General features: G+C 47.9%; 1 protein-coding gene across 2 annotated transcripts in view; it reads right to left on the bottom strand.

Annotated features, from left to right (window-relative positions):
- abca1b (ATP-binding cassette, sub-family A (ABC1), member 1B) overlaps positions 1-24,529 on the bottom strand; it is a 48,098-nt gene that overhangs the window by 10,517 nt on the left and 13,052 nt on the right. Inside the window, exons 5-33 of one of the 2 annotated variants that reach the window (XM_053324237.1) lie at positions 22,259-22,380; positions 21,424-21,627; positions 19,777-19,866; positions 14,953-15,193; positions 13,100-13,239; positions 12,869-12,985; positions 12,259-12,453; positions 10,611-10,816; positions 9,527-9,703; positions 8,947-9,169; positions 8,574-8,795; positions 8,292-8,496; positions 7,870-7,983; positions 7,585-7,759; positions 6,567-6,698; positions 6,189-6,466; positions 5,897-6,117; positions 5,344-5,416; positions 5,012-5,217; positions 4,826-4,877; positions 4,553-4,678; positions 4,089-4,362; positions 3,878-3,976; positions 3,488-3,677; positions 3,197-3,291; positions 2,693-2,725; positions 2,495-2,610; positions 2,236-2,306; positions 1,590-1,759 (exon numbers count right to left, since the gene is read on the bottom strand). In XM_053324237.1, the coding sequence (XP_053180212.1) occupies positions 1,590-1,759; positions 2,236-2,306; positions 2,495-2,610; positions 2,693-2,725; positions 3,197-3,291; positions 3,488-3,677; positions 3,878-3,976; positions 4,089-4,362; positions 4,553-4,678; positions 4,826-4,877; positions 5,012-5,217; positions 5,344-5,416; positions 5,897-6,117; positions 6,189-6,466; positions 6,567-6,698; positions 7,585-7,759; positions 7,870-7,983; positions 8,292-8,496; positions 8,574-8,795; positions 8,947-9,169; positions 9,527-9,703; positions 10,611-10,816; positions 12,259-12,453; positions 12,869-12,985; positions 13,100-13,239; positions 14,953-15,193; positions 19,777-19,866; positions 21,424-21,627; positions 22,259-22,380 (4,567 nt within the window). Of the gene's footprint in view, positions 1-1,589; positions 1,760-2,235; positions 2,311-2,494; positions 2,611-2,692; positions 2,726-3,196; positions 3,292-3,487; positions 3,678-3,877; positions 3,977-4,088; positions 4,363-4,552; positions 4,679-4,825; positions 4,878-5,011; positions 5,218-5,343; positions 5,417-5,896; positions 6,118-6,188; positions 6,467-6,566; positions 6,699-7,584; positions 7,760-7,869; positions 7,984-8,291; positions 8,497-8,573; positions 8,796-8,946; positions 9,170-9,526; positions 9,704-10,610; positions 10,817-12,258; positions 12,454-12,868; positions 12,986-13,099; positions 13,240-14,952; positions 15,194-19,776; positions 19,867-21,423; positions 21,628-22,258; positions 22,381-24,529 lie in introns of both variants that reach the window. The other variant, XM_053324236.1, reaches the window with a different exon arrangement.

Genomic DNA, 24,529 nt, shown 5'->3' with positions numbered 1-24,529 from the left:
TGTGTCTCAGGTGTGTCTCAGGTGTGTCTCAGGTGTCTCTCAGGTCTATCTCAGGTCTGTCTCAGGTGTCTCATGTCTATCTCAGGTGTCTCAGGTGTATCTCAGGTGTCTCAGGTCTATCTCAGGTGTGTCTCAGGTGTGTCTCAGGTGTCTCTCAGGTCTATCTCAGGTGTGTCTCAGGTGTCTCTCAGGTCTATCTCAGGTGTCTCAGGTCTGTCTCAGGTCTATCTCAGGTGTGTCTCAGGTGTCTCAGGTCTATCTCAGGTGTCTCTCAGGTCTATCTCAGGTGTCTCAGGTGTGTCTCAGGTCTATCTCAGGTATATCTCAGGTATATCTCAGGTGTATCTCAGGTGTCTCAGGTGTCTCAGGTCTATCTCAGGTGTGTCTCAGGTGTGTCTCAGGTCTATCTCAGGTGTCTCAGGTGTGTCTCAGGTCTATCTCAGGTGTCTCAGGTGTGTCTCAGGTGTCTCAGGTCTATCTCAGGTCTATCTCAGGTCTATCTCAGGTGTGTCTCAGGTGTGTCTCAGGTGTGTCTCAGGTGTCTCTCAGGTCTATCTCAGGTCTGTCTCAGGTGTCTCATGTCTATCTCAGGTGTCTCAGGTGTATCTCAGGTGTCTCAGGTCTATCTCAGGTGTGTCTCAGGTGTCTCAAGTCTATCTCAGGTGTCTCGTGTGTCTCAGGTGTGTCTCGTGTGTCTCAGGTCTATCTCAGGTGTCTCTCAGGTCTATCTCAGGTGTCTCAGGTGTGTCTCAGGTCTATCTCAGGTATATCTCAGGTATATCTCAGGTGTATCTCAGGTGTCTCAGGTGTCTCAGGTCTATCTCAGGTGTGTCTCAGGTGTGTCTCAGGTCTATCTCAGGTGTCTCAGGTGTGTCTCAGGTCTATCTCAGGTGTCTCAGGTGTGTCTCAGGTGTCTCAGGTCTATCTCAGGTCTATCTCAGGTCTATCTCAGGTGTGTCTCAGGTGTGTCTCAGGTGTGTCTCAGGTGTCTCTCAGGTCTATCTCAGGTCTGTCTCAGGTGTCTCATGTCTATCTCAGGTGTCTCAGGTGTATCTCAGGTGTCTCAGGTCTATCTCAGGTGTGTCTCAGGTGTGTCTCAGGTGTCTCTCAGGTCTATCTCAGGTGTGTCTCAGGTGTCTCTCAGGTCTATCTCAGGTGTCTCAGGTCTGTCTCAGGTCTATCTCAGGTGTGTCTCAGGTGTCTCAGGTCTATCTCAGGTGTGTCTCAGGTCTATCTCAGGTGTGTCTCGTGTGTCTCAGGTGTCTTATGTGTCTCATGTGTCTCAGGTGTGTCTCAGGTGTGTCTCAGGTGTCTCTCAGGTCTATCTCAGGTGTGTCTCAGGTCTATCTCAGGTGTCTCTCAGGTCTATCTCAGGTGTCTCAGGTCTGTCTCAGGTCTATCTCAGGTGTGTCTCAGGTCTATCTCAGGTGTGTCTCGTGTGTCTCAGGTGTCTTATGTGTATCAGGTGTGTCTCAGGTCTATCTCAGGTGTGTCTCAGGTCTATCTCAGGTCTATCTCAGGTCTATCTCAGGTGTGTCTCAGGTCTGTCTCAGGTGTGTCTCAGGTGTGTCTCAGGTGTGTGGACTCACAGTGCCACCTGGGACAGCTGCTCCTTGGTGAGGTTCAGCGGATGGTTGAAGGCGCTGATGCCGTACTTGCTGGGATCGGCTCCTTCGGGCAGGTTTGCTCTCAGGATGCCGTTATTCATCACGTTGATGAACGAGCCGATGCTGTGCCAGCCTTTGTTGTTGAACCAGATCTGAACACATCACATCGTCTTTTAATCATTTATTCACCAGAAATCAGAACATCTTATCTTCTTTAAAAAATATATTTATATTATTCATTATTCAAACTGAATCTAAGCGAACTCTGCAGTTCTCTAAGACTTAAAGGACGTCAGTGTCTTACTGAACGATAATTTCCATTATTGATTAATCTGTTGGTTGTTTTCAGTCTATAAAATGTGCAAATATGGTGAAAAATGTTGGTCACTGTTTCCTAAAGCTGTCCTCAAAGCTCGGGTAAGTCTCAGGTATGTAACCACTCAGGTTAATGTCATAGAAGACTTATCTGATATTAATTAATAATTGAAACTTTGGCAAATAATCGACTAATTGTTGCATCTCTACATTTTTCTTTTCCTGCAGAGTCGCTTCATATTTCTATATTTACTTTTATTTTCTTAAATCTTATGTTCTTCACAATAAAGTGCGCCTGGAGGAGTTTTCTCACCTTCACGTTGTTCTTCGTGTCCAAACCGTTGATGAAACCCGACAGACTGTCGAGGAATCGATCTGCAGCGGCTCCCTGCAACAAACAACACTCACTTTAACATTCGGCCTGCAGAGAAACGTTATTGATGACTGTATGGCTTTGTGCTTCTTGATAGTAAATAAAAATTGCCAGAACATGACTTAATGAATCAATAAAATGCCTGATTAACAGAAAATAATGGAAAAAATGTCAGTTGTGAAAATAGAGAAGCTGGAGCAGAAACTCACCTTCTTTAGCTCAAAGATCTTTCGGACTCGTTTGATGGCGTCGTCGATCTCATTGGCCGGTGGGAGGACCTGAGTGCTCCTGGCGCCCAATGAAAAGCCGCCGTACCTGCAGACAGAACAAGTCGATCAGAAAAACTCCAGACAGACGGTTTTCATTAATGAGTGAAGACGAAGGAAAAGAGACGTACCTGAACTCATTCACCCAAACTTTGTTCTTCAAACTGTGGAAACAAACATTTAGAAAGTTTAGTGACAAACATCTTTATTCTGTCTCTCAGCTGCTCCGTTCTGTCTCTCAGCTGTTCTGTCTCTCAGCTGTTCTGTCTCTCAGCTGTTCTGTCTCTCAGCTGTTCTGTCTCTCAGCTGTTCTGTCTCTCGGCTGCTCTGTCTCTCAGCTGTTCTGTCTCTCAGCTGTTCTGTCTCTCAGCTGCTCTGTTCTGTCTCTCGGCTGTTCTGTCTCTCGGCTGTTCTGTCTCTCAGCTGTTCTGTCTCTCAGCTGTTCTGTTCTGTCTCTCGGCTGTTCTGTCTCTCAGCTGTTCTGTCCCTCAGCTGTTCTGTTCTGTCTCTCGGCTGTTCTGTCTCTCAGCTGCTCTGTTCTGTCTCTCAGCTGTTCTGTTCTGTCTCTCGGCCGCTCTGTCTCTCGGCTGTTCTGTTCTGTCTCTCGGCTGTTCTGTCTCTCAGGTGTGTCTCACCTCTTGCCGATGATCTGAGCGTAGGTCTTCACCAGGTAGTCGGAGATGTTTCTTCCTGTCAGGTTCTGTAGCGTGTCGGTGGCGCTCAGCTTCATCTGAACAAAACATTTATTAGATTTAATATTTAACGTCCAGACTGAACCGACACGTTGAACTCTGATTCGTGAGTTTAATGGAAGCAACATAACATCAGTGTTGGTTCCAAGTGGAAACCGGACTAATTGAACTAAATTGAACTGAAACATAAAATCAGATGAAGGAACATCAGATGGGAGCGATGGAGCGTCTCACCTCGGGCGGCGGCAGTCCTCCGGCTCCTGGAGGACACTCCGGCAGCATCCTCTTCTTCCCGTCGCAGGTGCAGGAGCAGGCAGGAGACGGATCCCGCATGGTCCAGTTCCCTGAGCTGAAGATCTGCTGGACGCTCTCTGGGACTTCAGGAATGAGCCAGTCCTCGTCGCCCATCGTACACGGAGCCTCTCTGAGGACGAGGACAGAGAGACACGAGACGAATCATCAACTCACGAGATCACTGAGCGAATCTTTAAAGTCTAAAATACTGCAGAGTGACTTCAAACTAACAAGCAACAAAACTCATTTTACACGTTTACGTCCTCATTTCTACTCTATGAGCCGTTAACACTGTGAGCTGCTGTGTTTGTAAAGATCAGCTGTTCTTACGGTATTGAATATCCGTCCATGCAGCGAGTCCCGAAGCCCGGAGCGTCCTGGAGAGCGTTCAGTAACTTCTGCATGTTAGCGTCTCCGGGAGCGTCGTCACTGATAACACACACGCACACACACACACACACACACAGACACACACACAGTTAATTCATATACTAAAGACACAAACACTCTGCCTGCATCATCATGTGAGAGCAGCCTGTACCTGATGAAGGTGACCTGGTCCTCGTACATCCAGGGCTGCAGCTCCAGACTCGGGTACTTTCCGAACGGAGGGACGATGAGACTGAAGACGAGAGCGATGCAGACGAACACGGCGGGAAGAACGATCTGAGCGAAGAAGCCCTTCCTGGAGCGCCGAGCGAACAGGAAACGCTTCCACATGAGAGCGATGAACTGCTGCTTCTTCAGGCTCCAGCCCGACACCTGGGCGGAGCCTTTCCCATCGGAGCAGGTGAGCCAGTCCGTCTCCCGGCACTCTGACGGTCACATGACACACGGAGGTTACTGTGTGTGTGTGTGTGTGTGTGTGTGTGTGTCTGTGTGTCTGTGTGTGTGTGTCTGTGTGTTAGTGTCTGTGTGTGTGTGTGTGTGTGTCTCTGTGTGTCTCTCTGTGTGTGTGTGTGTGTGTGTGTGTGTGTGTGTGTGTGTGTGTGTGTGTGTGTGTACCTGGGTCTCCTTCTGATTCGTTGCAGTCGTTGTTGTCGTCCTCAGTTAAAGGTTTCAAGCAGCTCTGATGGTCTCCTCCTCCGAAGGCGTGAGTCCTCCTCCGCCGCCGGACAGGAAGTGTACCATCTACACACACACAAACACGCACACACAAACACGCACACACACACACACACGTTACTATTATTATCATGTATAGTACTAACAGTCTGTTAGTCTTCATGTCATTTCTGTCTGTGGATGAACAGTCAGAGGTCAAAGGTCACGGCTCACCTGACGGTACTTCAGTGTCCACTCCGTTATCTTCGGCCACTTTCAGGAAAATCTACAAAAACAAGTCACATGATCAGGTTTGAGTCATCGTCTCTTCTTTACTTCCTGTTTGCTCTGTGAAACACTTTGACCCCCCGCCCTCCTCCGACTCCTCTTCCTCATCCCCCTCCTCCTCCTCCCCCTCACCTCCTCCAGCGTGGTGTCAGACACTCCGTAGCTGGAGATGCCGAGGTCGGCCAGCTTGCCGTCCAGGTCTTGGAACAGCTTGACGAAGGCTCCGTCCTTGGCGGCGCTGTACGGCAGGACGTAGGTGAGCTCGTGTCCCTGATCCTCCACCAGGCGGGCGGCGGGGACGTGACGCCGGATCAGACCGGAGACCAGGGACACGTCCGCTGGGACGAAGGGGACGTCGCAGATGGACGCGGCAGGGCCGTTCTCTGAGGACAGAGACAGGAGAAGCAGGTTAGATTCACCTGAAGGAGACGGAAAGGAAAGCTGTGCAGAAACAGAGAGCTCACCGATGGTGGCAGCCTCACTTTCATGTTCGCTGCCGAGTCCGGCGTCGCTGCTGCTGACCGAGGCGGATTCCTCCTCCTGAGACACCAACACAGGATAGAGATGTTTAAACTTCCTCCTGTTCATACTGACTGTTAAAAGATGCCTTCACAGTTCATATGAACACCTGATGCTGGTTTTAACACAGATGTGAAGAATTGTGAACTTTTCCTTGAAGTGAATCTTTAACATGAAGTCAAACAGCTGCAGGATTCAGCTCTGAAGCTCAGTTCAAAGCAGGGTTAGAAATGTTCATTAGCTTTTATGTTTTATTTAGTTTTTCAGTTTGCTTTTTTGTTTCAGTTTAGTTTAGATGAAGTAGTTTTAGTTTGTCAGGTATTAGGAGGAAAGCCTTGATTAGTAGAAGCTGTTAACTATAATAACTCTGGTTCAGAGTCAAATATAAATGTAGGAAAACTTCTTTACTCTTCCTATATTCCCTTTTTTCCCCTCATCTTGCAGACCCTTACAGACTCCATGCACAGTGCTGTAACGTGTCAGTGATGTCAGCGGTACCTTCTTGGTGAAGGACGCAGTGCTGGAGGAGTTCCTGCGGGAGCTGAGTGACGGCTCCGGCTCCTTCTTCACCAGCGTCAGGTAGTAGCCGGTCCCCAGCTGGTTCTTCAGGTACAGAGACGAGCCCACGCAGCACAGCTTCCCGTGGGAGATGATGGCGATGCGGTCGCCGAGGATGTCCGCCTCGTCCATGTGGTGCGTGGACAGGATGATGGTCCGATCTGAGGAGGGCCGGGACGTTAAACACCAGCAGCGGCTGATAGGACTGATGAAAAGGACGAGAGACACCTACCCTGTCTGTAGTTCAGCAGCAGATCCCAGATTCCTCTGCGGGCGTATGGGTCGACTCCGGCCGTGGGCTCGTCCAGGATCACGACCTTTGACCCTCCGACGAAGGCCAGCGCCACAGACAGCTTCCTCTGCATGCCGCCGGACAGCGTGCTGGTCCTGGCGTTGCGTTTGTGCGGCAGGCCGGTGTCCTGCAGGATCTGCTCGATCTCACCTTTCACCTGCTCCTCCGACAGACCTTTGAGCCGGGCGTAGAACCAGATGTGCTCCTCCACGGTCAGCCTGCAGGGGACGCCACAACACAGCAACAAGGTCACACTGTGAGCTGAAGGAAGACTCTTAAAAAGGACAAACGTGGACTGACGTGGTCCAGCAGACTCACATGCTGAAGAGGACGTTGTGCTGAGGACAGACTCCCAGACTCTGGCGGATGGCGCTCAGCTCGGTCCGGATGTCTCTGCCCAGGATGTAGGCGGTGCCCGAAGTGGGCGGGAACAGGCCGGTCAGGATGGACCTGCAGGGAATCAATCAGTCAATCTATGTTTAACGCTGTACCTGTACCTGTACCTAACCCTGTACCTGTACCTGACCCTGTACCTGACCCTGTACCTGACCCTGTACCTGACCCTGTACCTGACCCTGTACCTGACCCTGTACCTGACCCTGTACCTAACCCTGTACCTGTACCTAACCCTGTACCTGACCCTGTACCTGTACCTGACCCTGTACCTGTACCTGTACCTAACCCTGTACCTGACCCTGTACCTGACCCTGTACCTGTACCTAACCCTGTACCTGACCCTGTACCTAACCATGTACCTGTACCTGGATCTCTACTTGTGTCCGTCTATCTGTTCTTGTCTCTGTACGTGTGCATGAATCACTCTCTGGTAGATTGGGCCGAGTATCAGTACTTGATTACTTTAAGGTATCAACCAAAATAAATCGATACCAAGTAGTATAGAAACATCTCCCATCAAACGATACCTGCAAGCTATAAATGCAAGTGTTCATTGATTTAATGCCACATGTGATTGGTCCACTGCCACAGCAGCTACGACCCAGAGTTAAGTTAGTGTGCTTAACAGTTCAGCAGCCAAGATGCCTCCTAAACGCTCTGAAGTGAGTCTACACTACACACCTGTTACTCCAGATAAAAGACAGAGACCTACATGTGTGATGGGTATCTAATGAAAGACTCAACTGGTATCAGTATCACTTTAAGCTTACTTGGATTGGACAGTCCTTCTGGTCCCTGTACCTTTACTTTCATTATCAATTAATCTGTTATCATTTTCTACATTAATTGATCAGATGTGGAGCAGCGTTTCTCCACAACACAAACATATTCAGTTTTGTGTCACAGAGGACTAAAGAAAACCAGGTTCTTCTTCACTCACATGGTCGTGGTCTTTCCGGCTCCGTTGTGTCCCAGGAAGGAGGTGATCTGTCCCTCGTAGAAGCCGAGCGTCAGTCCGTCCACCGCCAGCTTCTTCCCGTGGCGGTAAACCTTCACCAGGTTCTCGATGTAAACGCCGGGTTCTATGTGAGCCGGTTCCTCCTCGATACACACAGCTGCAAACACATGAAACCCATCAGCTGATCTTCCTCTCACTCTGACCTTTATGTTACAGACTGTGTTTCTGTGGCGCCCCCCTGTGGTCACTTTGTGTAACGGCACTCACCTTCCCGGTTTCCTTTCCGGCTCTGAGGGACTTTGGTGGACTTTGCGTCTTTCTGTCCGAGCCAGTAGGACTTGGTGAAGGGGAAATACCACGGCCGAGGAATCCCGTACTGCCCTGAGACACACAGCACACATTTACATTTATAAGAGTTTAAACATTCAGTGACTTCTAAATAACTAAAAAGAGTAAAAGTCTTATTTCATCCCACCACAAGTCCATAAAGACATTTCATTCACCGTCATAAAGAAGCAGAAAATATTAACACGAGGGGTCAGAACAGAAATAATGTTTGTTTAAGAAAAGACTTTAAAGGTTTGGTAAAATTCAGCTCGAAATAGTAAAAATACGGCTGGTAAGATAATAAATCAGCTGATCAGCTTTAATTAAAACAATCCTTTAAATGTGTAAAGACATTAACTCACCTGGGAACACGGCCTCGATGTACCAGGTGAGGACGCCGTACAGGAAGGAGTCGACGTACATCATGACGATGGCGGAGCGGAGGCTGAAGTCGTCCTCCTCCAGCGGACTCGACACCAGGTTCTTCCACTGGATGCCGACTCCTTGCTCCTCGAACAGAGCGAAGTACTCGCAGCCGAACCCGAACGCCACGGGAGACAGGAGGCTCTGCGGGAGGAGGGGGACATGTGACTCACTCTGTCCAATAAGAGCACAGCATCACAACGTACGAAACGGCGACTTACAGCGAAGACTTTGGCTCCGTAGCCGATGTAGTCCTGCCAGGCGACGCAGAGCACGTAGGGCAGGTACAGCGTGAAGTAGATGATCCCTCCGCAGGCGGCCGCCAGGTTAGCACGAGCAAACGCCGTGCTGAGGAGGAAACACTGCATGATGGTTACCACGGCGAAGGATCCCAGGAACAGGAAGACCACACCCGGGTCGCTGTATGGAAGCAGGTTCCCTTTCTGAAGGAGGCACAACGAGTTCAGATGGAGGTCGGTCACATCAGATTCAACAGAAACAACTTTTAAACAGTTAAAGAAGAAAAGAAATCCAGATGAATGATTAACAGGAGACGACCAGGCTTTTATTCTGCCAGCTCTGACATGTGTTCACCTTGAGCAGCAGCACCAGCAGCCCGGCGCTGATCAGCAGAGGAATCAGGCTGCTGATGAACCAGCTGAACCACAGGATGCCGTTATCCAAACCCATGATCCTCATCGTCTCCTTCAGCCGAGCCTCCTTCTCGTACACGACGCTCTTCAGGATGATCGCCACCGAGTACATCCAGGCCAGAGTCATGAAGAGAGGCATGGAGCGGCTCATCACCCGCAGGAAGCTGGTACACACACACACACACACACACACACACACACACACACACACACACGCAGGCACACAGGCACACACAGAGGTAGGTAGGTTAGATTACGATGGATGGATGGATAGATGGATAGATGGATTCCAGCAGCTCAAAGTAAACATAAAAGTTACAAACAGCAGACAATAAAAACGTGTCAGAGTAAATTAAACCAACACCAGGATAAAAACCAGATGTAACGTCTATAAATAAATAAAGATCCTAAAGTTCTGCTATAAAAACAAAGACCTAATAAACATGGTCCAGGTTAAAATGGTCCAGGTTAAAATGGTCCTGGTTAAAATGGTCCTGGTTAGAAACAGACTCTGAGCTCACATGTCATCCACGTAACACGGATACGGCATCTGCTGGATGTAGACGCCCGTCTTCTCCTTGGTGCCCGTCATCGCCCTGATGATGCCTTGCTCAATAACGTCCTGCAGGTAGGAGAACCCGCCCCAGATGTACCGCATGTCCTCAAACGGGTCAGCACGAGGACCCGGGTCCCAGTACCTGAACACGGACAAGTATAGTCCTGTTAGTCTGACAGTAACACCAGATTCATAAACAGTTTCTATCCATATACGCTAAAACCAGATAATAAACCCTCCACACCTGCCGCCCTCTTACACATGATATTACTGTATTTATTTTAGGGCTGTCAGTGTTAACGTGTTAATCGCGATTAGATTAATGCAACGCGTTAATTTATTCTAATGGCATTTTAATGTTGCAAGCCTTTTTGTCCCTTCTACTCCCCCGTAGACGGCTCCTCTAGCTGTAGCGCTATGCTTTGAAGTGGCCTCCTGCAGTAAACCTACCGCGCTGATGGAAAGTAAGAGAGCTACTGGACTTTTGAACGGCTTGTTTAACTTTAAAACACTTCCAGACGCTTCAGTTGACAAGTCAAAAGTAAAATGCAACCTGTGTCAAACGGGTGTTTAACTACCACCGGAGTACGTGGAGTTTGAGTTAGCACCTCCACGCTAAACACCCAGGTGCAGCCAAGCCAGCCTCAGCTCCACCAAAGGACCATTTTGGAGTGTGGGAGTCGCAGCAGAGCCGTGATTGATTCCCAGTTAAGACACTCTGGTAAGAAATGCTTTACATTATGGGCTTAAAACTGCCTTCAAATGGAAAATAACAGGATTTTAAACATGCAATTCAAAATGCGATTAATCTCAATTAAAAAAATTTATCATTTCACAGCCCTAATTCATTTATTTATTCTATGTGTGTACCACAGAGGAGCAGCACTCTTAACCTCTCATTGTAGTATACAATGATAACAAAGGCATTCAATTCAATTCAATTCAATTCAATTCAATCAAAAGAAGCGCTCCTATACAAACACCATCAGCATTAAGGTCCCCACAATGACTGTAAACATGACCGTGTGTGTGTGTGTGTGTGTCCTTACGCGTCTTTGATCTTGTTGGTCCGCTCCACGTTGTCGATGTCCATGCGGATCTTGTAGTTGAGTTTGGGCGGCAGCTCGGTGGCGTTGGCGGCGACGTCGGGGAACACGATCCCGGCCCAGAACTTCCTGTCCTCCAGCAGCAGCATGGACTCGTTGACCAGCTTCTCCTCGGTGGAGACCGGCTCCAGCTTGTCCAGGTTCACACACTGAGCCACAGAGAGGGAGAGGTCATGTGACTCAGTGAATCCACATCAGGGACTTTAACACTTACAGGTCTGTCTCTAGATAATGAAGAACCTGTCAGCACTAATCTGGATTAAACTCATCACATTATTAAACTGAGCTGTAGCTAAACTTCTGCCTGTTTCTACTTCCTGTTCGTCTGTCTCTACTTCCTGTTCGTCTGTCTCTACTTCCTGTTCGTCCGTCTCTGTGTTTCCTGTTAAAATGTCTTGTTGACCCGTTTCATTTCTATCATGTTTCTCACACGTGTGTTTCTTCTGTCCTTGTTTAGTTCTGCTCCTGGGTTAGGGGGGTTCGGGTCTCCTGTCTAATTGCTCAGTAGCTGTTCAGTCGTAGTTTGCTTTATCTCTCGGCTGTTTGTCTCTCTGTGTTTTAGGGTTATTTGAACTCTCTCGTCTTGTATGTTTTAAATCTGTTTTCTTCATGCGGCCGACTCACAGCTGGCTTCCTGTCATAGTTACAGGTATGTGTATTAATCTGTCTCTGACTAATAAACTAATAAAATAAAAATAAAAACAAACACAGCTGGTTGTGATCATGTGACTCTGATCAGCTGATCATTTACAGTGTTTATTGTTTATGGGGCCGAAGGTGTAGTTTTATTTTATTAGTTTATTTGATACGATGCTCGTTAGTTAACAGACTAGACACACAGCTAACTGACTGTAAATGAGTCAGTTAGCTGTGTGTCTCTAACCAGCTGTTAAAGAAGGAAACCTGGAATATATTATAATACTATTATAACTTTATTATAATAATAATAATAATAATATGTAATAATAATAATAAAATGAGTAAAAACACACATGACTGGGTTCATGTCCACTGATCAGACCGGCTCCATGCATACAGCTGTGGTTACACATTACACACACATTACACACGTTACACACGTTACACACAGAACAACAACCATTCACCAAAAAACTAAATGATGAATTAAATGAGTAAGGGTTAGGGTTAGGGTTGGGGTTTGGGGGGTTAGGGTTGATTTCATTCACAGTGAAAAGTAAACACATGAACAGCTTGAGAAGGAATCAGGAGGTGAACACACACAATGTTTGGTTTGCTTTAAGTCGTGTTTAGAGTTTAGATTTAGAAGTTGGATAGTTGTTAGTCTCCTTTAATCAGAGCAGTAACTATCCCAGCGCTCTCTGCTGCTGGAGAGAGCCTTAAGGACGAGGCAAGCATCACTAAAACGTTTGAAATGATGTAATGAATGATGCTTTGTGGTGGGTTAGTGTTTTAATGTCTGGGTTAAGGTTAAGGTTAAGAAGGGTAAAGAGACTCAGCTGCTCAGAGCTCGGCTGCTGAGGTTACATTTGATTGTGTCGGTGAACTTAAGCTGCTTCTGAAAAGACAGATTTGAGTGAAACAGTGAGTTCAGACTCCGGGTGCCACTGACCTCCATGAAGCGGGAGATGCTCATGATGGCCTGGTCCGTCTCGTTGAACACGTCCCTCCAGGTGAGAGCGCTTCCTGCCGGCCGATGGTCCTCCGCCTGCTTGGACAGGAACTTGGAGACGTCGGTTACGGTCCAGTCGGTTTCAGACAGCTGAGCGTGGAAGACTTTGGCGGTGACGTTGTTCCTCAGCAGCGTCTGCAGGACACACAGGAAGTCAGGACCAGCTGATGTATGACATCATCTCTCTTTAACCTGCTGATTACTGCAGCTCACACTAAACTTCATCTACTGTGTCCATCTAACTCATCTCAGCCTTTGTTCGTCCTCGCTACAGATTGCTTTATTCAGCTGTGTGAATGAGACTCTTCCTTCTTTCTATCATGAACTGAATTCCTACTTTAACCTCAGGCCTCCGATCTGTCCAACATCTCAGTCACAGTTTGGTCTCATCCACAGAAAGCTGTAAAAGTTTCTATCCTCAAGGATTATCTTTGCAATCAACCCACTGATCCTGAGGTGTGTGTGTGTGTTGGAGGGGGGGCGGGGGGCGAGGGAGGAGGAGGAGGTGGAGGAGGAGGAAGAGGAGGAGGAGGAGGAGGAAGAAGGTTACCCTGATCAGGTCCATCTGCTCGCTGTTCTCCATGAAGTTCCACACTTTGGGTCTCATTTCTTCCCACATTCCTCCCAGGTCCCTGAACACACCGAGCTCCTGGAACGTCCGGTTCACCTGAACGCACCACAGAGACAGACACAGGTGAGACAGAGACAGGTGAGACAGGTGCAGGTGAGACAGGTACAGGTGAGACAGGTGAGACAGGTGCAGGTGAGACAGGTGCAGTACCTCGTGGATGACCCTCTGAGTAGCGGGGGTGTGAGGAGTGTACAGGATCTTTCCCATCAGCAGCGGTTTCAGAGCTTGCCAGATCATCCGGGACATCGGGTTCGAGTCCATGTTCTTCACCAGACTGTTACAGTACGGAGCTGCAGGGACAAGAACACATCAATGTTCCTGGAGGTTCCTCTGAATGTTCCCCTAGATGTTCCTCTGAAGGTTCCTCAACATCAGGTCTAAATGTTCCTCATCATCAGGTCTAAATGTTCCTCTGAATGTTCCTCTGAAGGTTCCTCAGCATCAGGTCTAAATGTTCCTCTGAATGTTCCCCTAGATGTTCCTCTGAAGGTTCCTCAGCATCAGGTCTAAATGTTCCTCTGAATGTTCCCCTAAATGTTCCTCATCATCAGGTCTAAATGTTCCTCAACATCAGGTCTAAATGATCCTCAACATCAGGTCTAAATGTTCCTCTAAATGTTCCCCTAGAGGTTCCTCTGAAGGTTCCTCAACATCAGGTCTAAATGTTCCTCAACATCAGGTCTAAATGTTCCTCAGCATCAGGTCTAAATGTTCCTCAGCATCAGGTCTAAATGTTCCTCAGCATCGGGTCTAAATGTTCCTCAGCATCAGGTCTAAATGTTCCTCAGCATCGGGTCTAAATGTTCTTCAGCATCAGGTCTAAATGTTCCTCGACATCAGGTCTACACGTTCCTCAACATCAGGTCTAAATGTTCCTCTGAATGTTCCCCTAAATGTTCCTCAGCATCAGGTCTAAATGTTCCTCAGCATCGGGTCTAAATGTTCCTCAACATCAGGTCTAAATGTTCCTCTAAATATTCCCCTAGATGTTCCTCTAAATGTTCCTCAGCATCAGGTCTAAATGTTCCTCAGCATCAGGTCTAAATGTTCCTCAGCATCAGGTCTAAATGTTCCTCTGAATGTTCCCCTAGAGGTTCCTCTGAAGGTTCCTCAACATCAGCATCAGGTCTAAATGTTCCTCAGCATCAGGTCTAAATGTTCCTCTAAATGTTCCTCAGCATCAGGTCTAAATGTTCCTCAGCATCGGGTCTAAATGTTCCTCAGCATCAGGTCTAAATGTTCCTCAGCATCAGGTCTAAATGTTCCTCTGAATGTTCCTCAGCATCAGGTCTAAATGTTCCTCAACATCAGGTCTAAATGTTCCTCATCATCAGGTCTAAATGTTCCTCAGCATCAGGTCTAAATGTTCCTCAGCATCAGGTCTAAATGTTCCTCTAAATGTTCCTCAGCATCGGGTCTAAATGTTCTTCAGCATCAGGTCTAAATGTTCCTCGACATCAGGTCTACACGTTCCTCAACATCAGGTCTAAATGTTCCTCTGAATGTTCCCCTAAATGTTCCTCAGCATCAGGTCTAAATGTTCCTCAACATCAGGTCTAAATGATCCTCAGCATCAGGTCTAAATGTTCCTCAGCATCAGGTCTAAATGTTCCTCAACATCAGGTCTAAATGTTCCTCAACATCAGGTCTAAATGTTCCTCTGAATGTTCCCCTAAATGTTCCTCAGCATCAGGTCTAAATGTTCCTCATCATCAGGTCTAAATGTTTCTCTGAATGTTCCCCTAATGTTCCATGTGTTAGATGTGTTCTGTGTGTTCCGTGTGTTCCCCTAATGTTCCCCTAATGTTCTCCTAATGTTCCGTGTGTTAGATGTGTTCTGTGTGTTCCGTGTGTTCCCCTAATGTTCCCCTAATGTTCTCCTAATGTTCCCCTAATGTTAGATGTGTTCCCCTAATGTTCCCCTAATGTTCCCCTAATGTTCCGTGTGTTAGATGTGTTCCCCTAATGTTCCCCTAATGTTCCGTGTGTTCCGTGGGACTCACTGGACGAGTTGTCGTAGAGGGACATGGGTTCGTCCTCGCTGCTGTTGTGGTTCCCGAACAGAGCCTTGTAGTTGCTGTCTTCGTACCAGTTGAGGGATTTGATCTGCAGGCCGCCGCCTTCAGGGTGACCGCACACGATGCGAGACACGGCCTGGTACATGGTGCTGGGGGACGACGTGGCGTTCTGCGTCAGGAACAGGATCTCGTTCCTCAGGTCGATCCAGCTCTTCATACCGGCCAGCTGGAACAGACAGAGAACACGGATCAGACCCGTTACTGCTAACCCGAACCCCGAACTCAGCAGCAGCAAGACAGCATGGAGGTTACACCTCAATATCATTAATATATTAATACTAGATCAATAAGAGAGATTTGATAACATGAGGATCAGAGACATTCAGCAGCTCTACTGTCAGTATTCTCTATTATCACTAACAACTATCTGCTCTTATTGTTTCACTTTCTATATAACTTTACTCTTCATAGATTTAAATGATGAAATACTGTAAGCAGGAAGAAGATTCTAATGTGTTACTCTAATTAACAAGCAGCAGCTGTAAAGTCATAAATATCTGATGAAGTATCAGATAATAAGAGTTGGTAAGATGATGAATCCATAAATGAGTTAAACTGGTTCTAAAAGCAGCATCAGGATAAATTCAGACCTCCGCAGCAAGACATCATGGAGGTTACAGCTCAATGCAGCAAGACATCATGGAGGTTACAGCTCAACATCATTAATATATTAATACAAGATTACATTTAGTATTTCTGTTGGTTTTATATCATTTAAATCACATTTAAACCAGTTTTACCAAAAGTCAGACTGAATGCTCCTGAACATGTCAAATGGTGTAACCACAAAATGTCAAATGGTGTAACCACAAAATGTCAAATGGTGTGACAAATGGCTAAATGAACCCAATTACAAGAAAAAGCACAGGAAATAAAGTGCAGGCATTGTGGGGTTTCAGTGGGAGAGATATTGTTGAGTAAAACCAAAAGGTGACCAAGGACCGAGGACACACTCAGTCAAACTCTGCCTCTCTCTGCTGCATGCACTCACCATCGAAACCTGCTGTGGTTTCTACTCCGTTTTCATGATACCTATGACATCTTGTAAACAGTCATGCAATACTTGGGGCAATTTGACAAGGTTGTGAAAGTAAGCTACTTTCATTCCTCTCAATACAAAGTAGAAGCCATTTCTCTCACTGACTGTAGATGATTAAGACATGAGAAGGAAAGACAACAGCTTGAATACTCACTGTTGCTCTACTGGTATGAATTTAAACTAAACCACATGGAGACAAAGGTATGTGAGGTGATTTCAGGACTCTGTCGTCTGCTCTAAACTCCACCTGCTCTTCCTCTCAGTCACATGACCTCTCACCTGTTCACAGTGTAAAACAGGTCAGAGGTCAAGTGACTTCTGCTCTGAATGAATAACAGCAGACAGGAAGTAGAGCGTCTGTCATCACTTCCTCAGACTCAGTTTACAGTTAAGTGTTGTAATAATGGAAACGACTGCAGCTCCGCTCTACGAAGCTTCAGGTCATATTTTACTAATTTACGGTTTTCTTATTAAATAAATCTCTTTTATTCATTATTGATTTAAAGTTTGACTGATAAACTTGGTCACACGTTAAAAATCTGTGGTCACATGTTTGGGGGGGGGGGGGGGGTGGGTGTAAAACCTGCGTCTCCACGGCAACCAGCAGCTCCAGCTGTTACACAGATGCAGTAAAACGAAAATCAGAGTTCAGGAAGAGGAGGAGCAGGGGGAGCAGCAGGAGGAGAAAGAGGCGGAGCAGGAGGAGGAGGAGGAGGAGAAAGAGGAAGAGGAGGAGCAGGGGGAGCAGCAGGAGGAGGAAGAGGAGGAACAGGGGGAGCAGTAGGAGGAGAAGGAAGAGGCGGAGCAGGAGGAGGAGGAGGAGGAGGAGGAGGAGGAGGAGGAGGAAGAGGAGCAGGAGGAAGAGGAAAAGAAGGAAGAGGAGGAAGAGGAGGAGCAGAAGGAGGAAGAGGAGGAAGAGGAAGAGCAGCAGCAGGAGGCGCAGGAGGAGGAGGCGCAGGAGGTCTGAATGTTTTAGGTGTTATTTTCTGAGAGCATCAGATGAGTCCGTAACATTAAAAACTGATGTCTAGTTTTAATATCTCATTCATCCTGAAGCTGAATGAAGCTATGATGATGTCATCGTTTGAAGTTTGGACAGCAGACATCACAGACATGTATTTACTATCATACTCAATAATGTAGTAAATGAGTTTATCATGAATAAATAGTTATAATAATGGTTGAGCAGATGTTTATTAATGTTTCACAGCTGGACAAACACTGAGAGACACAGAGAGTCAGACAGCTGGAATAATATAACATAACTCTTCATAGGAGACATTAATGAGCATTTATTCACTGTCTGAGCCGACCTCTGACCTCTGACAGTTAAAGTAGGTCAGAGGTTACTATAGGACGACTATAGAGACACAACAGGAGAGAGAGAGAGAGAGAGAGAGAGAGAGAGAGAGAGAGAGAGAGAGAGAGAGAGAGAGAGAGAGAGAGAGAGAGAGAGAGAGAGAGAGAGAGAGAGAGAGAGAGAGAGAGACAGAGAGGGAGAGAGAGGGAGAGAGAGAGAGAGAGAGAGAGAGAGAGAGAGAGAGACAGAGAGAGAGAGAGAGGGAGAGAGAGAGACAGAGAGAGAGACAGAGAGAGAGAGAGGGAGAGAGAGAGACAGAGAGAGAGACAGAGAGAGAGAGAGAGCTCGTAAAGAGAATAACAACATGTTTAAATTAGGGAAATATTCACTTTATATAACACACACACACACACACACACACACAGAGATACACACACACACACACATACACACACACACAGAGATACACACACACACACACATACACACACACACACACACAGATACACACACATCCTGACTCAGCGCCCACATAAACCAAACATCCCCAGCAGTCACATGTTTTCAATTTAGCCCCAAATGTGTGTTTGTGTGTATGTGTGTGTGTGTGTATGTGTGTGTCTGTGTGTGTGTGTCTCTGTGTGTATGTGTGTGTGTGTGTGTGTGTGTGTTTTAACCTCGGGGTGAAAAACAACAAACTGGGTTAGTGTGACTGAACTTTCCTCTGATTCATTCTGTTCACTTCAAACAGCTTCAACAGTAAACTTTCACATAACAGCTCCCACTTTACTCCCAGTCTGCTCCCAGTTTACTCCCAGTCTGCTCCCAGTTTACTCCCAGTCTGCTCCCACTTTACTCCCAGTCTGCTCCCACTTTACTCCCAGTCTGCTCCCACTTTACTCCCAGTCTGCTCCCAGTCTACTCCCACTTTACTCCCAGTCTGCTCCCACTTTACTCCCAGTCTGCTCCCACTTTACTCCCAGTCTGCTCCCACTTTACTCCCAGTCTGCTCCCACTTTACTCCCAGTCTGCTCCCAGATTACTCCCAGTCTGCTCCCACTTTACTCCCAGTCTGCTCCCACTTTACTCCCAGTCTGCTCCCACTTTACTCCCAGTCTGCTCCCACTTTACTCCCAGTCTACCACCAAATCTGTGCTGCTACTACAGTAATTACGGTAGACTAAAGGCTCTCATTCAGATTTCATTGAGCTGCTGTAATGACTGTAACAGTCCAACTTATGTAAAAGGCAGCTTGCAGCACGCAGGACGCAGCAGGACGACGCAGCGGGACGACGCAGGATGATGCAGGACGCAGCAGGACGATTCAGGACGATGCAGGACGACGCAGCAGGACGCAGCAGGACGATGCAGCAGGACGACGCAGGACGATGCAGCAGGACGATTCAGGACGACGCAGCAGGACGACGCAGGATGATGCAGCAGGACGACGCAGCAGGACGATGCAGCGGGACGACGCAGCAGGACGATGCAGCGGGACGACGCAGCGGGACGACGTAGCAGGACGACGCAGGATGATGCAGCAGGACGACGCAGCAGGACGATGCGGGATGATGCAGCAGGACGACGCAGCAGGACGATGCGGGACGACGCAGCGGGACGACGCAGCGGGACGACGCAGCGGGACGACGCAGCGGGACGACGCAGCGGGACGATGCAGCGGGACGACGCAGCGGGACGATGTAGCAGGACGACGCTGCAGGACGATTCAGGACGATGCAGCAGGACGATGCAGCAGGACGACGCTGCAGGACGATGCAGGACGATGCAGCAGGACGATGCAGCAGGACGACGCAGCAGGACGATTCAGGACGATGCAGCAGGACGACGCTGCAGGACGATGCAGGACGATGCAGCAGGACGACGCAGCAGGACGATGCAGAACGATGCAGCAGGACGACGCAGGACGCAGCAGGACGACGCAGCAGGACGACGCAGCAGGACGACGCAGCAGGACGACGCAGCAGGACGACGCAGCGGGACGACGCAGCAGGACGATGCAGGACGATGCAGCAGGACGACGCAGGACGACGCAGCAGGACGACGCAGCGGGACGACGCAGCGGGACGACGCAGCGGGACGACGCAGCGGGACGACGCAGCAGGACGACGCAGCAGGACGCAGACAGACGCTGAGTGTTTGTTGTTTCTTCAGACTCGTCTCCTCCTGAGACGCCTGAAGTTAAAACTCTCAGACTTTGTTCAGCTGGGAGCTCGTCTGTCTGTCTGCTGCTTTCATGTGTGTAGAGGACATGCGTGTGTGTGTGTGTGTGTGTGTAGAGGACGTGTGTGTGTGTGTGTGTGTGTGTGTGTGTGTGTGTGTGTGTGTGTGTGTGTGTGTGTGTGTGTGTGTGTGTAGAGGACATGTGTCTGTCCTGCCTCTTGTTTCTTACCTCGACGGCCAGCGAGCCCAGACTGTCCAGGAGGCTGTTGGTTGCCAGGGCGACCTGTTTGACGGCCTCAGGGTCAGCCTTCACGTCCCTCTGAGAGACAGACAGGTAGAGACAGACAGTCAGACAGGTAGAGACAGACAGTCAGACAGGTAGAGACAGTCAGACAGGTAGAGACAGACAGTCAGACAGGTAGAGACAGACAGTCAGACAGGTAGAGACAGACAGTCAGACAGGTAGAGACAGTCAGACAGGTAGAGACAGTCAGACAGGTAGAGACAGACAGTCAGACAGGTAGAGACAGACAGTCAGACAGGTAGAGACAGTCAGACAGGTAGAGACAGTCAGACAGGTAGAGACAGACAGTCAGACAGGTAGAGACAGACAGTCAGACAGGTAGAGACAGTCAGACAGGTAGAGACAGACAGACAGGTAGAGACAGACAGACAGATTCAGTTAGTTTTTCTTTTCATTTCTTTATTTCCTCACATTAACACCTTTGAGCTCCAAACACTGAACTGACTTCATTTATAAACTTCATTAAATCATGAATCTGGTTTCATGTCTCTCAGTTCGTCTCCTGACTCTGAATCAAAGCTCATTAATGAACATGTGGGAATACTTTGCTCTGTAGCTTCATGTCTGCTGGCAGCTTTCATTTGTCCTCAATTCACCTGAAGATCACAAATAAGGAAGCTTTCCCTAAGTTATCTGATCATTACTGCATGTAATACTGCAGTACTTTTACTGTAATACTGCAGTACTTTTACTGTAATACTGCAGTACTTTTACTGTAATACTGCAGTACTTTCACTAGATGACTCCTAGTACTTGTGTGTCCTGGTGAAGCTTGTGTTCAGTGAGCCTCTAACAGGGGGAATGTTCCTTTAAGCTCAGATCAGTAATGAATCTCTGAGAAGAGACAAAAGAGAACATTTGATACTGGAGAACATTTCACAGCTTCAGCTTCACTGTTTCAGTGTTTCTGGAGGATTTGAGTCTTCCTGGCTCTGCTGCCGTGGAAACGTTTGGAGCCGGAGCCGAGAGTCGGAGCCGGCGGCAGCAGTTAGTTTCAGGTTCTCACAGTCCGTCAGCAGCTCGTAGATTCCTGCTCACAAAGCAGCTGACGCACAGCTCGCTTCCAAACACGTCTCCAGGCTACAGAAACAGACTGTAGAGAGGCAGGCTGGGACACGCACACACACACAGAGACACACACACACACTAACACACACACACACACACTAAACACACACTAAACACACACACACAGAGACACGCAACGCTTACACACACACTAACACACAGAGACACGCAACGCATACACACACACTAACACACATACACACACATACACACACAGAGACACGCAGACACATATACACACACACACACACACACACACACACACCTGGGCGGCAGTGAGCCAGGTGAACACTCCCTGCTCTGGTTTCTCTTTTATTCTCCAGATAAAGTTCATCTGACTCTGAATCATCGTTCCTCCATATTTATACTTTATGATTCTCACGTTTCTGTTTCTGACGTCACGATAAAGTTTCCAGAGTTTCATTAAAAACAAAACAGTACTAATAACATTAAAGCCCCCCCCCCCCCCCACTGGTCTCTGCTGGTTCAGGATGCGGTTCTTACCCGGATCGGTTTGAGGAAGTCCAGGTTGGACAGGAAGTGCTCCTCCGCGTGGTCGAGCCAGATGGGCGGCGCCCGACAAAGGACTTCCTGTACCAGCATCAACACCTGAGGGTCCGAGATCGTCACGAAGTCGTCCACGCTGCGCTGGCCCCCCTTCCTGGGACACATGTCCCTCAGGTGGGCCCCATACCCTTTGAGCAAGACCTGTGGGGGGGGGGGGGGCATTATTAGCTTGGTTTAGTGAGCTGGAAACGCTGCAGCTCCATCAGACGCTTTATGAACAGTTTTTATCCCAAAGCAGAGAACTGAGCGCGTGCAGACCGTGACGTCACCCATTGGTTTGTGGACTGCTGCTCGGAAGCCAATAGTTTCTAATCTAGGCAGCGCCATCTTGAAAATTTCAGGTGCATGCTGGGAAAAATAAAAACACGGATTCTACTTATATAGGCATGGGCGGAGCGGGGAGGTTGCTATGGTTACGAGGGCTGGATCTGGAGGACATTGGTCAATCAACCTGTCAATCAGGACGTAGCCACGCCCTAATGCATACCCTGCTTTATCGTCACATATAAAATCAGGGAGGCCAAAATGTCCCAAATGAACATCATACTGCATTGAAGAAGGCTTTAAACTAGCGATTGAGACCATAAACACATTTTGAAAACGTTTACTGAGGTTAGAAATCAAGTGAGAAGTTGGTGAATTCTCCATTGACTTGTATAGAGACGGTCGCCCCCTGGTGGCCTTTTGATAGAATGCAGCTCTAAGTTACTTCCTGGTTGGACTAGAGCTCCCTGCCTGGGTCAGACGGCGTACTGAGCGCGTGCAGACTCACCTTCTCCAGATGAACGTCGGCGTTGATGATCTGCTGCACGCTGTGTTCACGCAGCGTAGCGTTCTTCAACAGGAAGCTGCTCAGAGTCTCGTTATCACGCAGGAAGTGTTTCAGCTTGAAGCCTGAAGACACAAAACACACAAACACACAGTTATTGATTATCGGAGGAATTTAGAATCAATGACTGCAGGAACATTTATTAACACTGACATTAAAACATCTGATCTGATCTCAACGGGTTTAGTTTAGATTTTTTTTCTTGTGTCGTCCTCCCGGGTCAAATTGACTTCCTCCCTCCTACCTTCCTTTCTTCCTCCTTTTCTACCATCCTCTCTTCCTTCTTTTCTTTCATCCCTCCTTTCCTTCCATCTTCCTCCCTTCCATCCTTCCTTTCCTTCTTTCTTCCTCCCTTCCATTCTTCCTCCCTCCTTTCCTGCCTTCCTTCCTCCCTTCCATTCTTCCTTCCCCCTTTCCTTCCTCCTTTCTTCTTTCTTCCTCCCTCCATCCTCCCTTCATCCTTTCCTTCTTCCTTCATTTCTTCCTCCCTTCCATCCTTCCTTTCCTTCTTTCTTCCTCCCTTCCATTCTTCCTCCCTCCTTTCCTTCCTCCTTTCTTCTTTCTTCCTCCCTCCATCCTCCCTTCATCCTTTCCTTCTTCCTTCCTTTCTTCCTCCCTTCCATCCTTCCTTTCCTTCTTTCTTCCTCCCTTCCATTCTTCCTCCCTCCTTTCCTGCCTTCCTTCCTCCCTTCCATTCTTCCTTCCCCCTTTCCTTCCTCCTTTCTTCTTTCTTCCTCCCTCCATCCTCCCTTCATCCTTTCCTTCTTCCTTCCTTTCTTCCTCCCTTCCATACTTCCTTTCTTCCTCCCTTCCAACCTTGATTTCAGGTCATGAATAAACATTAGTGCTGCAGGAAGCTGAGAGGAAGCTGAGAGGAAGCTGAGAGGAAGCTGAGAGGAAGCTCAGAGGAAGCGTCGCCCATATTTGGAGCTGTGGTGTGTGAGGACAGGTGAGCTTGTTGTCACATGTCGTCACGTGAAGAGTTTCAACCTGCATCACAAGGCTTGTTTACATTGTGCTTGGACAAAAGACCCCCCCCCTCCCCCTCCCCCTCGCCCCCCCCAACACACCCTTTCTTCTTCTGCAGGTTTTAACAAGCAGCTGAGATCAGAAACTTCATCTGAGGACAAAAACAGCGTCTTTAACTCTTTCATCTCTGAAATACTTTCCTATTCTCTCATACTGTTCATATCCTCTCATACTGTTCATATCCTCTCATACTGTTCATATTCTCTCATACTGTTCATATCCTCTCATACTGTTCATATCCTCTCATACTGTTCATATCCTCTCATACTGTTCATATTCTCTCATACTGTTCATATCCTCTCATACTGTTCATATCATACTGTTCATATCCTCTCATACTGTTCATATCCTCTCATACTGTTCATATCCTCTCATACTGTTTATATTTTCTCCTCTCATACTAAATATAACATTTAAGAATAAAAGTCATTTGGGGTTTTAAAGCTGTTAAATTGAACCTGAACAGGATTTAAAGGGTTAAACTCGATATATTTAATTAACTTTCAGATTTAAAAACAAACTGAAGCTGAAACCTTCAAATCGATTCTCAGATTAATTGTTGGATGTAAGTCGACTCCTGCGGCGGAGCTACGGAGGCCTCCTGCAGACAGAAAGGCCGAGGTGAGCTAAGCGCGTTAGCGACGGGTCAGCTCACATGTTGAGCTGTCTGACATCAGCGGCTGTGACTGATATGATTGGTCAAATGAGGAGCGGCTTCCTGCAGAGCAACACGTCGGCTCCAATCAGAGCTTACAGAGTCTCAGCTTCAACAGAGAGCTACTTCCTGTTCAGATATAAGAACAGCAGAGAGCTACTTCCTGTTCAGATATAAGAACAGCAGAGAGCTACTTCCTGTTCAGATATAAGAACAGCAGAGAGCTACTTCCTGCTCAGATATAAGAACAGCAGAGAGCTACTTCCTGCTCAGATACAAGAACAGCAGCAATAAAAACCCTATAATAAACAGTCATCCATCCTCTTCCGCTTATCCGCTCCATCCTTCCCTCACTCGTGAACAAGACCCCGAGGTACATGAACTCCTCCACTTGGGGCAGGATCTCATCCCCGACCCGGAGAGTGCACTCCACCCTTTTCCGGTTGAGGACCATGGACTCGGATTTGGAGGTGCTGATTCTCATCCCGGCCGCTTCACACTCGGCTGCGAACCGATCCAGTGAGAGTTGG

This window comes from Scomber japonicus, chromosome 8, assembly GCF_027409825.1.
Source record: "Scomber japonicus isolate fScoJap1 chromosome 8, fScoJap1.pri, whole genome shotgun sequence".
NCBI classification, from domain to species: domain Eukaryota; kingdom Metazoa; phylum Chordata; class Actinopteri; order Scombriformes; family Scombridae; genus Scomber; species Scomber japonicus.
The sequence above is the reverse complement of the archived record's forward strand: the minus strand, read 5'-3'. Positions and strand labels throughout refer to the sequence as shown.